Source organism: Crotalus tigris, unplaced genomic scaffold (assembly GCF_016545835.1).
Source record: "Crotalus tigris isolate CLP2741 ecotype Arizona unplaced genomic scaffold, ASM1654583v1 scf7180000019553.37968852642:3898890, whole genome shotgun sequence".
Classification (NCBI taxonomy): domain Eukaryota; kingdom Metazoa; phylum Chordata; class Lepidosauria; order Squamata; family Viperidae; genus Crotalus; species Crotalus tigris.
This window is the reverse complement of record NW_024097591.1, coordinates 228,220-243,429: the sequence shown is the minus strand read 5'-3', so window position 1 is coordinate 243,429 and position 15,210 is coordinate 228,220. Positions and strand designations below refer to the sequence as shown.

The 15,210-nt window shown below is 47.4% G+C and overlaps 1 protein-coding gene across 3 annotated transcripts in view; it reads right to left on the bottom strand.

Annotated features, from left to right (window-relative positions):
• Positions 1-15,210, bottom strand: part of RTN3 (reticulon 3) — a 32,488-nt gene that overhangs the window by 3,646 nt on the left and 13,632 nt on the right. For 2 of the 3 annotated variants that reach the window (XM_039363206.1, XM_039363207.1), the window contains 4 exons: positions 2,867-3,074; positions 1,952-2,090; positions 691-760; positions 261-307 (listed from right to left, as the gene is read on the bottom strand). In XM_039363206.1, the coding sequence (XP_039219140.1) occupies positions 261-307; positions 691-760; positions 1,952-2,090; positions 2,867-3,074 (464 nt within the window). Of the gene's footprint in view, positions 1-260; positions 308-690; positions 761-1,951; positions 2,091-2,866; positions 3,075-6,732; positions 8,719-15,210 lie in introns of all 3 variants that reach the window. The other variant, XM_039363205.1, reaches the window with a different exon arrangement.

Below are 15,210 nucleotides of genomic sequence, written 5' to 3'. Positions count from 1 at the left end.
ATCGGATTGTGAATTCTGTTCCCTTTTTTGAACACACTGCCCTCTTCTCTGCAAGTTTCAAAGCTTGAGAAGACGTTTGCGATTCCCCGTTGCCCGTTTTATACTGGGGGAAAAAAGCTGGAAAGTGCCCAAAGTCCTCTAATATTGTCAAGCTACCAACTTTCTCCAAAGCCCCATTATTTCAGCCATCCTGGGAGATGCGCATCCTATTATTATTTCCGAATGGCTTGCCCAGAATTCTTGGGACTGAAGCTACCCACCTTATACTTCTCATAAACGACCGGCATGCTGAAAACCAACAATTCCCCTAAAAAAAGAAGAAGAAAAAAAAAGAGGGACATTATAGATCAAAAGGAGTGAAGCCTGATGCTGGAGAGGCTGTGGGGCCAATCAGTCTGCAAAAGTTGGGATATAAATCTAATACCTAAATCAGGGGTCTTCAAACTCGGCCCTTTTATGACTTATGGACTTCAACTCCCAGAATTCCTCAGCCAGCTTTGGAATTCTGGAAGTTGAAGTCCACAAGTCATAAAAGGGCCAAGTTTGAAGACCCCTGACCTTAAATGAAGATTAAAGAACAGGGGAACTGTGCTTCAAGCAAATGAAGGAAGCCAGGGGGGTCGGCCACCTGCCTGCCTGGTCACTGGGAAGCCCTCCATGCATTCATCTGTGTCTCTGTTGCCAACTTACCTAGGATGAGAAGGGTGATCCCATTAAAAATGGCCCCGACGTAGGTCATCAGCCACATGACGACCGCAAGCTGCAGACCAAACAGGACAGGGCACAGTTAGCAAGAAAGGGAGGGCAGGAAGATGTGCCCGGAGGCATCGTCAAGAGAAACTGGGGCAGACAAATCTCTTTGATAGGAAGCAAAGATAGAAGTTTCCCCCTGTCCAGTCATGGGAACGGTGCTCTTCTCCGTTTCTTAGCCGAGGAAACAAGAGTTGTCCGAAGACGTTTCCGTGCTCATGTGGCCAGCATGGCTATGTCGCAAAGGTGCCTAAAAGGCTGTTACTTTCCCACCAGTGGTACCTATTTATCTACTCGCATTTGGCATGCTTTCGAGTGGATGGATGAGCAGCGGCTGAGGCAGGAACGGGAGCTCATCCCGTTACACGGCGCCCGGGTCTCAAACTGCCAAGCTTCCGGGTGACCAGCATCTTAACCACTAGGCCAGGGGTAGGCAACCTTGGCTCTTTTATGACTTATGGACTTCAACTCCCAGAATTCCTGAGCCAGCCATGCTGAGGGGAAAGGGAGAGGTTTCCAAGCTGAGTCATGCTGGCTCAGGAATTCTGGGAGTTGAAGTCCACGAGTCATGAAGGGGCCAAAGTTTCCCTCATGCTGGCTCAGGAATTCTGGGAGTTGAAGTCCACGAGTCATAAAAGAGCCAAGCTGGCCTACCCCTGCACTAGGCTATCACTCCTCTGATAGATGGGTGGGGGTGGCACCCCCTTCTCCTTTGAGAAGGCTAAAGAGGAGCCAGCCTTATAGGGTCACCTGCGGCTTATGTGGGAGGCTGCTTAATTCAAACATTTTAATGTACCCAATAATTACACACTTCAACCTCAAGCGCAAACTCAACCAGCCCCATAACTGTTTAAGAAGTGGGGTGGGAAGCCGGTCAGACTGTGCCCCATAGAGCAGAGGTCCGCAACCTTTTGGGCCCCAGAGACCAGTTCCATGGAGAGAGGTTTTTCCGTGGACCGGAGGGTACGTGGTTTTGTGTGCTGCCTGTATCCCGCGGATGGGGCTGTGCTTGTTTGTGCGGACCGGTTGCTGGCATGCCGTGGCCCGGTACCAGCCACGGACCGGGGATTGGGGACCCCTGCCATAAAGAGTGGGGAACGGAAGTCCCTTGTCTTGCTTCCCACTGAGTTACCCCCAACCCCAGGGTAAAGCTTTGCATTTCAGCACCCTGTGGGCCCATATTCCTGGGTCAGGTGCTGACCTTCAGCGAATCCACCAAGTCTTCCACCAGGAAGAGACGCAGGATGGCTTTCAGGATGTGGTTGACGTGGTCCAGGGCGGAGCTGACGTAGTGATGGAAAGTCTCGGAGGAGAGGGTGATGTCCATGTCAAGGTAGGCTCTGAGGAGGAGGAGGAGGGAAAGGGCAGAGTGTCACAGCTAAGGAAACACAGGGCGTTTTCGGCTGACGACCGATCCCCTTAGTGACCGTTCGAAGCTACAGCAGACAACTCCCCCAACTTGCAACCCAGATCTGGACTTCCGATGCTCACACTTGGCGGTCCTCGGCGAGTGGCCTACATTTATTTTGTTAGCAGCATCCTCTGATCATAGCGCCACAGTTTACGTTTTTGCCAAAAAGCAGTTTTTATACTTCCTGAAGCAACAATTCACTGAATGGCTGTGGAATCGCCTAATGGCCAAGGCGATTCATTTAACCCCACAGCCCAAAATGTCATAAAATCCGGCTGGTCACACAAAGAAAACCTGCTTTACGGCCGTAATGAGTAGGCTCCACTTTGGTCCTAAGTAGAGGATTACCTGTGTAGAGATATCCACCGTCTTCTGCGGTAACAGAGACCCTGTTTCTCCCTGCGGCATAGCAAATATTTCAAATTCAAGACAGCCCTGCTCTGAAACACGGCCGTTTCTCCAAATTGGTAATTTTAAGACTTGTGGACTTCATCTCCCAGAATTCCCCAGCCAGCCAGCCAGGCTGGCTGGGGAATTCTGGGAGATGAAGTCCACCCACCTGAAAAGTGGCTGAGGTCGAGAAACACGAGGCTATTCTTTATAGTGCCCCATAAATACACTTTTAATACGCTCTTGTCTGGGATGTGCCCATTTCGCAGAGGGGCAACTGAGGGCAGAAGACCCAGCCAACCCAAGCTCGCTCACTTGAAGGGATGGCCTTCTTCGGATTTCTGCACCGCTTGGATGACGGATTTGTAGACCCGGAAGCAGATGGTGACCGACAGGAGGGCCAGGATGAGGTACGAGACGACGCTGATGACGCTGAAGGCAGCCAGGGACAGCAGCAAGATCAGGGTGGTGCTGAAGACGGCGCCTGTCTTCTTGACATCCCTCCAGAAGACCAGATCTCGCACTGGGGACAAAGGGAGAAGAGGGGAGGCCGGCCGTTAGTGGAGGATCAGGAACACCGCAAGGAAAAGACGGGAGGACCCAGCGCAAAACTGAAGGCATCAGCCCTGCAGGGGAAACCCAGCTAGACGAGCAGCGTCTAGATTTGAAAATAAATCAGAATAAATATCAACCCCAGGTAGTCCTCGACTTACTACAGGTCACTGAGTGACCAAATTCCCAACAGCAGCCAAAGAAAGTACCCAGTGACTGTTTTTCACACTGATGCAGAATCCCAAAGGATCAAAATTCAGACGCTTGGTGACTGACTCACACTTATGATGGTCGCGGTCCGTCCCCTCTGGCCACCTTCCGACCAGCAAAGTCCACGGGGAAGCCGGATTCACTTAACAACCGTGCGACTGGACTTAACTGCTCGGATCCATTTAACAACGGTGGCAAGAAAGGTTGCAAAACGGGACAAAAACTCGCTTAAGCAAGGTTGCACTTAGACGCCGGGACTGTCGTAAGTACGTGCCCGTGGCCGGATTTGGATCCCGTGACCGCGGGGATGCTGCAAGTGCGAAACACGGCCTTCTTTCAGTGCCTTTATAACTTCAAGCAGTCACTAAATGAAATGGTTGTAAGCCAAGGACTAACTGTAAGTGGAAAATGACCATTCCTTGTTCCCTCCTCAAAAACTATTCTGTGTTACTGAACGCTGGGGGTCCCATCTAAGGCACAGATCTGGAGAAACTCTTTGCACGCAGAAAAGCATGTGGAGGCTAGTCCCAGCCAATGTATCCCCCAGCCCAAAAGCATCCAGACCCATCGGAGCAGCACAGAAGAAGCATTTATAACCCAACACAAGGCTTCCTCTGTTTGGATGGGAGGGATTCCCACTCCCCCTTGAGGGGTACGTGGGCCACAGGCAGCTGGCCAAGAATAAGTTTATAAAAAGCACATCCTTTTGGGGCTCCTTGACCTAAAAAGAGGAGAGAGAGACAGAGAGAGAGGGACAGAGAGAGAGAAAGAGAGAGAGAGAGAAAGAGAGACCGAAAGAGAAAAGAGAGAGAGAGACAGACAGACAGAGGGACAGAGACAGAGAGAGAGAGAAAAAGAGACAGACAGGGAAAAAGAGAGAAAAAGAGACACACAGAAAGAGAAAGAGAGACAGAGACACACACACACACAGAGAGAGAGAGAGAGAGACTGTGTGTGTGTGTGTGTGTGTGCGCGCGCGCGTGTGTGCACGCCCTCTCTATCTCTAACTGGAATTGCTAAAGATGCAATCTCCCAAAATTCAGCCCACATTTTTTCTGAATATCAAAAATATCTCTTTTATCTTTTACACCCCTCCCTGCCTAAACCACATATATATATATATATATATATATATATATATATATATATATATATATATACATATATATATATATATATATATACACACACACACACACACACACACACACACACACACACACACACACTGCATGGCACATCCTCAGGATACTTGGTGGGAACATAAGAGAAACAAAATTCCAGTTTTGCCAGATTCTGTTTTTAGGTATACTGTTTAGCTCCGGGGTCTTTCTCTTTCTCCAGCTCTCTTTTCTCACACGCTTTGACAGTTATGCAAAATCACACGATGGCTCCCCCCCCCAATAATAAAAAAATAGAACATAGAATTGTAGGGTCGGAAGGAAACTTTTAGGTCTTCTGGTCCAACCCCTTGCTCAAGACAGGAGTCCTTATACCATTTCAGAGAAACGGATGTCCAATCTCTTCTTGAAAACCTCCAGGGATGGGGAAGGAAGGAAGGAAGGGAAGGACAGAGAAAGAGAAAAAGAGAAGAGAAAAAGATAGGAAGGAAAGAAGGAAGGAAGGGAGGGAGGGAAGGACAGAGAAAGAGAAAAAGAGAAGAGAAAGAGAAGGAAGGAAGGAAGGAAGGAATGAAGGAAGGAAAAAAGAATAGCAGAATAACACACGAACAGAGTTGGAAGGGACCTTGGAGATCTTCTAGTCCAACCCCCCCTTGATTATCGGAAATATTCACTGGATTAAAAAAAATTGCAAATTCACTGGTAATAGTTTACGAGGTGCAGTTATGGAACGCTATTCCACCATACGTTGCAGGCAGTCCTCCACTTACAGCCACGACTGGCCCAAAATTACGGTCGGTCGTAAGTCATTGTAGTCCCTAAGCAAACACAGCAGTCATTAAGCGAATCCATTTTACCTACTGGGCATCTTTTGTTGGAAAAAAAAAACCCAAAGCGGACGCCAGAAATTGGCAAAAAGCATCAGAAATTGCAGTCACACGTGACTCTGTGTGTGGGTGTGTGTGGGTGTGGAGCCATTATAAACTTCAAAATCAGGCTGTGAGTGGCTTTGGGGGTCCACTGTAACGGTCACCAAGCGAGTGGTCTTAACTTGAGGATTACCGGTACTTCTTGTCTAGAGAGTTCTAACTTAGTGACTGATCGGGACACTTTTGGTGAGGGCCTATGCAGTTCAACTGTCTCTCTGTGAGCATTTCATGAGTGGGGAAAAAACTGTGGCGAAATTGGCAGCCAGGCAGCAGGATCTGGCTGATGAAATTCTCTCCGGAGAAGGAAGAGATCAGGAGAGATCACCCTCCTGAACTCCGGATAGTTAGTCCTTTTGAGGAGATTTCAAGAATTGAGTTTCTTGCATTCGATTGTGCATTGAATAGCTCGGGGAGCTGGAGGAGGAATGGCAGAAACTGGAGGAGGAGTCAAAAGAGGAATCAGCCTAGAATCCCTACATAGCCATAAGCAGACTAAGTATTGAATTCCATTGTATTCCGTTCAGCCTTATCTAATTCCAAGCAGGTGCTGATTGTTAGTTGAGAAGGTTCCTGTGCACAGGCTTTTAGCAATGAACCAGTTTAATTCTTTCTTTCATTCTTTTGCATGTGGATCTGGTCTTTTGCGCCTGACAAGAGCTAAGGAAATCTAAAGGTGTGCCCCCAAAATAGTCACGTAGCCTTTATGGATATGACCTACAAAAACCTCAGGTTCTTAAACACTTTGGGATACAACTAATTTACAGCTTAAGAGAGAAATTCCAAAAGAACGAAAGAGACTTGGAGAGTTGCCTTCATTTTGGAATTAAGTAGAGGGGGGAAAAAATAGTAAGAATAGAGCTGGAAGGGACCTTGGAGGTCTTCTAGTCCAGCCCCCCACTCAAGCAGGAGAACCTATACCGTCTCAGACAAGTGGCTGTCTAGCCTCTTCTTAAAAATCTCCAGTGATGGAGCGCCCACGATTTCTGGAGGCATATACTATCTTAATACTTAATACTACCTTAAAAAGAATTTCAATTTAGAAGCCAAAAGCTTAACGAGAAAGTTTTAAACGGATAAATGGGATGGTATTTTTAGAAAGCAAAAGGACTTTTTTTTTCCTCCTTCCTGACAAACAGTGTCTTTGAAAACCGTAAAATTAACCAGACAAATAGACTGGAACTTCGTAGGAGTGCTGATTATTATTAAGAAAAGCCAGGTGACCGTTAGATTTTACGAATAAGAAGAAAAAAATTAATACTAAGCCTATCCAAGCAGCCACTGTCATCCCAGTGGAAATAAATAACACAACATCCATTGTTACGCAGGGAGCCACATGCATGTCACAGTCATTACCTTCCCATGTGGTTACCTGAGAATTCAGCCAGTAATTTTGTAAAGGTGTGTAGTACAGACGGCTTGGGAGGAAGAGGCTGGGAGGTTTTCCCAAGGCCGACGCTGGCGGGAGCCAGCATCACGTCGACGGCCTGCTCAAGGCAGAGAGGTCTCTTCTCCAAGGCAGACTTTGGAGCAGATGCCGTAGCCTCAGGCAGGATCTCACAGTACTGTCCAGGATGCCTCCCTCTGGGGAGAGAGAATAGCGTGGGTCTGTCCATCTCAGCTTTCCTCCCCGCCTCTTTGAGAGCTGTGATGGTGAGGTGCTCCTGTTCAAAATCTTGCTTTGCTTGGGGTGGCTGCTGGAAGTAGGGCGATGCCCCTTGGGAACGGGCGGCCTTCAGCTCCATCTCTGAGAACATCTCCACAGTGTCTTCAGGGGATTCGGCCCCCTTGGATTTTAAGCACTCCTTCATGAAGTCCATAAAACTCTCCGGGCCTAGCCCGTCTGGGCACACCACCCCTTTGACGCTGTCCAAAGGGGTCTTTCTCGAAAGACCTTCGGCCTTGGGAGTCTTCCTCGGTACCTCCAGTTCCCCAGCATCGAACACCTGCTTGGCTTTAGACGGTGCACTTGGACCAGGTTCTCTGGAGGGCTGGGATGCAGCCGACGGTTGCTGCCTAGCAGCATAAGACTCAGCCTGGGTTGCTTTGAACTCATCGGTGAATCTCCAACGGCTTTCTAAAGCCTGGGAAGCCATCTGGTCTTCCAGAAGCTCATCAGAGGCCTCGTCATCATCATCATCTATATACACAATTTCTGCTTCAGAGGAGCTGGTGAGTTTGGAGAAGGCCTGGCAATTCTCAACCACAGCCTTATTCGGGAATACCAGGTTCGCCGGAGCGTCTTCTATGACCGTGTCATCGGATTCTCCAGAGCTATCCGCATCAGCTGTTTCAGGCAAGCATGGATTTGGCCAAGAGGATTCGTCTTTCATCGCGACAGCTTCCGGAAGAGCATTTTTCACCACGGCTATGCCTTGGCCAACCATGGCTACGCCTTGGCCAACCATGGCTTGTTTCTTGACTACTTGTAGAGACGGCTTGCCTTTCTGGTGGAGGCTGATTGTCACAGGCTGATGAGGAGCAGAAGCTTTGCTGGTTTCCATACCGCTAGGGCTCACCATGGGTTCTGGAACACCGCTGCTCTTTTCAGTGGGCGAGGCCTTAAAGCCCGAGCTGATAACGTCATCTGTCTTGCCTTCCAGATCCTTGGGGATCAAGTCCCAGTTAAGCAGCTCATTGGTGAAGGTGTGCAGTTCACGAACACATTTGGAGACTTCCTCCAGGGCCGCAGTCGTGCCCGAGGACTGGCGAGAGAGTCCTGGTCCCGAAGGAAGCCGGCCACAGCTACGCGGCTTGGCCTGGAACTCGCAAATGCGGTCTTCTGGAATGTCTGTCAACTGTTCCCTTTCGCCATGGATCACCCAGTTGCTCCCAATGTCCTTGGAGCTCACCACATCTTTGAATTCCTTATCAAATTCCAGCTTGTCAGCAATGACTTCAAACGGAGATTCGGGAGAATCTTTTTCCACGGGTGGCTCAACAGTCTCCCTGGAAGACGCGTTGGAATGTGCATGGAGCATCCCAGCGGGAACCTGCTCGAGTTCATCTTCCAAGTTGGCCAACAGTGCAAATTTGCCGTTGGAAGCTCGTTCTTCGTCTGGCTTGCATCCGTTCAGATCAGTCTTATCCTCTGGAGGACCAGCTCCTTTGAACTCACTCTCCCGCGGAGAAGCCGCTTCCGTGACAGGGCCACGGCTGTGCATTTTGGATCCGGCAGAAAAGGGCAATTCCATTAGGCGAGGAGATCCCACAGAAACGGTCTCTATTCTTGAACCGTCATTGGTCCCTGGGATGCTTCCTTGTTTTGGTCCTTCCAAGGCTTCCTGCTGGTCTTTGGAGAGGGTAGATTTGCTGTTCGCTTCCCTCTGATTTCCAGAATGGGTTAAATAAACTCCAGCTGATGGAAGAGAAGACAGGACAGGAGCAGGGAACTGCATCCAGCAAGCTGAACCTTGCCGAAGAAGACTCCCCGATTTAAATGGGGAGAAGGAGAGAGAGAGAGAGAGATACGCACACAGGATCTTGTGACAAAATTCCACAATCAAGCAGGCAACATGCTCGTAACGAAACAAAAGCCACAATTCTACCCTATCAAATTCTGCGCGCATGCATGAGTCCATCACCGGGCGGACAGGAACTTTGTTGGGAAGCTGCGATCCACATAAACATAAAAAAATGGGACCAACATTTAATTTCACGGAAGGAAGACAACTGAAGTCAGCCAGAGAGAGAAAGGCAAACGAACAGGTCATGCTGGGCAGGTGAACAGAAGCAGCCCCCCCTCAAATGCAAATAAACGCCTCCACAGATTGTAGAAGGTTGGTCGGGGGCGTGAAGATCAGACGTTGTAGGAATGCTATGACCTGGGTCTCACCTCGCAGTGTGTCTTATTTCTATGGCTATTTAGGATCACACTTAATTCTACCCCAGGGGTCTTCAAACGTGGCCCTTTTATGACTGGTGGACTTCAACTCACAGAATTCTGGGAGTTGAAGTCCACAAGCCATCAAAGGGCCAAGTTTGAAGACCTCTGTTCTACCCCATCTAGCTTGTGCTACTACTAAGGCTTGACTTACCACAGTTCATTTAGTGAATGTTCAAAGATACGACGACACTGGGGAAATTTTCACACTTATGACCGTTGTAGCATCCCCATGGTCACGTGATCCCCTTTTGCGACTTCCTGGCCAGCAAAGTTAATGGGGATGCCAGATTCCCTTCACAACCACTAACCTTGTTACTAACCTAACAAGCTTGGTGGTTTTCTTTGGGACGTTTTATGACCCAACTAGATAACATTATCGGTGCTTCAAGTGAATGGGTTTGCTCTCCAGAATTCAACCATGAGTTGCAAATATTTTCTTCGGTCTTATTTTATTCTCAAGGAATCTTTTTGTAAGAACTATGTTCTCTAGGAGTTAAGGGAAGAGACTAGGTCAGGGCTAGGCAACCTTGGCTCTTTTATGACTCGTGGACTTCAACTCCCAGAACTCCTGAGCCAGCATGAGGGAAACTTTGGCCCCCTCATGACTCGTGGACTTCAACTCCCAGAATTCCTGAGCCAGTCATGCTGAGGGGAAAGGGAGAGGTTTCCAAGCTGAGCCATGCTGGCTTAGGAATTCTGGGAGTTGAAGTCCACGAGTCATAAAAGAGCCAAGGTTGCCTACCCCTGGACTAGGTTAATCTCTTTTTCCCCTTTAGATTTAAAGCAGGGCTAGGCAACCTTGGCTCTTTTATGATTCGTGAACTTCAGCTCCCAGAATTCCTGAGCCAGCGAAGCTCAGCTTGGAAACCTCTCCCTTTCCCCTCAGCAATTCTGGGAGTTGAAGTCCACAAGTCATAAAAGAATTTCCTACCCCTGATCTAAAGTAAAGGCAGTTTCTACAGCCTTAGTACACACCTCACCATTTATCACAAATATCTGATCGCCCAAATGCACCACCGATCAACGGGAAGCCAGCTAAGAAATATGCCCCAGCTTGAACCAAGGCACTTCTATAGTGTGACCTTCCAACGCTTTCCCTCTTCGTTGTTGAACATGAAGTGTTTAGTGTTGGACACCTGGAAACACACCTGTGAACTGAACTCTCAGAACAAGCCTGGGCAAAGGATATACGTGAGGCAGCCTCACAGTTGCTCAAGGCAATTCAGCCTAAAGGTAAATCCGATTATTTGCATTTCAACAATTCTTCAATCTGCCGGAAAAACATCTGGGCTAAAAGTTGCAACGGGGACCCAAAATAAAGACTTTTAACGTGGGAGAGGAGCCCAGAAAAAAACTTTCCCTTTTCCATACCAGCTTCTTTGAAAGGGTGTCCTGTGCTTTCAAAATTGCGCTTTCTGCCGTGATAATGAAGGGGTCTATCCCAGAAGTACAGTACATTTTGCACGGAGAAAAAGAGAGAGAATGAACACTCCTAAGTTAAACCCCCCACCACTCCACACTTTAAAAAAAAAAAAAAGATTTGAAGAGCAGAGTCCAAATCCTGGGAGGGGAGGGGGGGGTTTGCCTTAAATATCTCGCCACGCAACAAGCAGAAATAGAGATGTTTTGTTGGCTATTGGCAATGGTTCTCCGAAGCCCACCGCTGTCGGCTGTCCTCCCAAACACAAAATTAAGCTCTAACAATACCGCCAGGCCAGAATTTTCACCCAATTCTGCAGTCTTGTAAGATTTCAGCTCTGTTAAGAATTAAAAAAAAAAAAAAAGACTCAGGCAAGAGTGCTCAAATTCTTATCAAAGATCTCATGAAGTTGTGGCCTTCTCAAAGTAGAGTTCTGAGATGCTAGATAAATGGGAGGGAGGGAGGGAGAACATGAACAAGTTACTGCAAAAGGTGTCACAGATCTGCAAATGTGGTTCTAAGTATGGTAGATAAAATTGGTTTTGTATGAAACCTTGATTGGCAGGGACACAGGTTCTGTTACAGACAAGAAGTCCAATGTCTGGCTAATTGATGCCACCAATTTAAATGAAATCTAAAGTCTTATCTTGATAGGGAACGACCTTCAGCAGAATTAAATGTTCTTGCAGGCAGCGAGGCACCTTTGGCTTAATATCGGTGCTTAGTCAGAGGCCCTACGAGAAACAGAGTCATTCTCACTGGCCTCCTTTAAAAAAATTAAGAGATGTTACCGTAGCAATCCGTGGCTTTAATCACTCAGCAAAAGCCAGGAAAATGGAAGGGATTTAACCAAAATCTGGAGGCCAAACGCACCAGTGCTTTCAATTCCAACCTCAAGAATTGGTGGCTTCTCACCCAGAGAAATATCCTCGTTTTGATTGGGTCACTGAATTAAATTCCCAGGTTAGAGAAAGTTGACTTAGGTGTCACCTCCAACTCAGAAGATGGTGTTCCCCCCCCCCCCGACAAAAAAACGATGTTTCATGGATGATTCATTTGCAGAATTTATGACCTTCTTGGTTGCAAACCAATGAGTCAAAGTGAGGACATCTACTCGTAGTTTATTAGTCACAATAGCTACACAGGAATGTCCACTTCTTGGAAGCATTATATTAATGGGCATCTATTGTTGCAATAAAAGGCGTTTGCTGTTGCATCTGAGAAATGCTGGCTATCATTAGATCACCTCCCATTTTGGAAAGAGTTTAGGCCAGTGGTTCTCAACTTTTTCTTCACTATGGACTCCCTTTCAATACCTCTGTGGCCACAGACCCCCAAGACTTAAATCATAATTTTTTTCAAGCCTTCGTGGACTCCGTGGCAACATCGCAGCCCCTCAGAGGTCCGTGGAACACGAGTTGAGAACCACTGGCTAAGATCAATCCAGATATTATTGAATGAATAGAGTGATCTTCAAATGCCTTCCCAAAGGGGCACGATGCCCTGGGTGGCTCCTTAATGGTCACCCCAAGCTGGTCCGATAATGGCAGATAAGCTGTTTTGGAAAGAAGTCTATTTCATTGGAAACCAGCCTGTAGCTCAGCCTGTTCAAGGTCAAAAAACTTTATTTTGTGAATTGGGAGACCTTGGAAGCAAGAACAATCAACCGGGGGGAACAACTTGCCTTCAGAAGTTGTGGGGTGCTCCATCACTGGAGGTTTTTAAGAAGAGCAAATTGGACAACCATTTGTCTGAAATGGTATAGGGTCTCCTGCCTTGAACAGGAGGGGTTGGACTAGAAGACCTCCGAGGTTCCTTCCAACTCTGTTATTCTAAAAAGATCTTAAGAAACTCCTTGGATGTGTTCACTGGAGAGACGAGAGATGGAAAGATCAACCAGAGGCTGGAAAATTCTTGGATTAAAGCTTTCAAAACAGAATTAATCCGAGAGGGCTCAGAATGACGAAAGCTAAAACTGGCTTTGCCGGTGCACTCCGCCTCCAGAGGACTACAGCTCCCAGGATTCCTAGCTAGCATCACTTTGGGGTCATAAACGTGGACACCCTGTCATTCGCAAACAGCGACGAATGAAGGAAACCATTCAGTGCTCCTAAACCCGGCTTCACGTTGCATCCCAAATAATGGCGGGCTTAATCAAGATTTATAAAATAAACCAGAGTCATACTGGCTAGGTTTGTAAAATACGAAATCCAATCCAACCATCACAGACCAGCAACCTGGGTGCTACTGTCCCAAAAACGTTTTTCCCAAAAGCAACTGGACTTCCTTTGTTTTGAAGAGGTTTCGCTTCTCATCCAAGAAGCTTCTTCAGTTCTGGGACAACAATGACCCCAATGACACCTGGTGCTACTGCTGCAGACGGAGGCTAAGTCAGTCTATGGAGTCCTACCCATCCTCCCCAGCGCCCTTCTCAACATTTTGTCCTGGGACAATAACTCACCTGTTCTTTGCTATTGCTACAACCACCTCAGCCTTTGCTAACCTTCCAAACTAAACCATTTTTTTTTGGCGTTCGATATTTTTTTGGGAAATAATTTTTTTTTAAAAAAGCAAGCTTAAGGAGACAAGAGCAGAGGTGGAAGAAATCAATGAACGCAAAAAACACAAGCGTGGAAAAAGCAGCCACACAAGCCAGAGCACGTCATAATCACGGCACCAATGGAGAGGAACATTTCCGCGCTTGGTAGCCAGGCTGGGTCTCAACACTGGACGTGGAGGGAAGAAAAAGCAGGTTTCCCAAAAGGAAAGGGAAAAAAAGAAAAAGGGGGAAAAAAGGCTGTAACTGCTTTCCCGCTCCTGAACACCCCCCCTCCCCAAATTCTCTTTGGGGGCAGCTTCCTACTTCCTACAGCAGTTCGAAAGGCGCAGACTACAATTATGGACATTTTAAAAAAACCTCTTTTACGGAAGCACCCAGTCTCTGAGAAGGCAAGGTGCAAGGTGCTATGCTGATAAGCTTCTGCCAGGAGGGTCAAAAGTGCCAACCCTTCAGAGGTGGCCAGGTTTTGGAAGTTATAGTTCATAAATATCCAGAGGGCCACAGCCTCCCACTCTTCCTACGGAGCCTCAGGTAGGCTTCTCTTAGAAAACAGTAGCCTCCTCGTGGCCAGAACCAATTTGGGACTGTGATCAAGGTGAAACGTTCTTTTCCAGAAGGTGAGAACGCTCTGAGGCAGGTGTGCACAAACACACCTGCAAACACGTACTAATAAAAGAGCATCGTTGTCGCGTAGGATGGAACTGTGGCATCTTCAGCGACGCCATTTTTCTCTGGTTTCATCCCAACCTTGTGTAGATCTGGTCTACATGGGCAAAGACCTGCCCAGGATTCGGAAGAATGGGACCTTCTGCATGAATTCGAATTCTTTTCCTCTCTCAGATATGATAGTGGAAGATTACCTTTCTTGACCATCAAGTTTCTTGAGGGCCAAAGACGGAGTATGCTACTTGTACAGCTCAACGCCTCAAGTCTACTGATACTGTGACAGATTCACACAAAAGCTTTGACAAGTGTAGGAGAGGGCCTCTCTTATCTGCTCTGGACACAGCCCACAATAAAGTCTTCCCAACTTTGTGCTGCTACTGCTGATGACTTCGTTTGCAATTTCAAATATCCCCCATTGACTATCTCAGAGGTTGGGAAAATCCAATGATTGCCATTTGCACCACAAGGACACCTGAGACAATCCTAGGAAGCTTCTTGCTCAGTCCCTCAAAAGTTAAAAATTAAATTGTCACGAAGGTTGAGAAATCTCTAAATCCCAAAGGATTTCAGCTCTCTTGGGTAACCTCATGGGAAGGGCGAAAGCTGGTGTGGTTTTGGGCAATTGAAAATGGCCTTCAGGAACATGAGCAATTGTCCTTTGTTGGGAGACGTCAGAACTTTTGGAAGGTCCACCAAGAATCCTTTGTGGGCTCCAGGGTGTAGCACCACGAAATGTGAATTACCATTGCTCTCACCAATGAAGAAATGCACACCCACAGGACACATCTCAGCTGTTTGGGAATATATGCAGGATGCTCAGAGCAATGAAGCTGGTTGCGTACGGACAGTCCTCAAGTTACGACCACCATGGAGTCCAAACTTTATGTTGCTAAGTAAACTTCCTGACAGTGAGAACAATTAACCAGTGGAACAATCTGCCTCCAGGAGAGGTGAATGCTCCAACACTGGAAGTTTTTAAGAAGAGACTGGAAAGCCATTTGTCTGAAGTGGTATAGGGTTTCCTGCCTGAGCAGGGGGTTGGAATAGATGACCTCCAAGGACCCTTCCAACTTATTATTATTATTATTGTTGTTGTTGTTGTGAGTTCTAGCCCCATTTTATGACTTTTCCTGCCACAGGTGTTAAGGGAGCCAATGTCTTTGTTAAGGGAGTCACACGGCTGCTAAGTCAATCTGGCTTTCCAGAAGGTTACAAAAGGAGATCACGTGACCCCCTCAGGACACTGCGACCGTCATAAATAGGAGTCGGTGGCTAAGAATCTGAATTCTGATCACGTGACCGTCAGGGAATGCTGCAA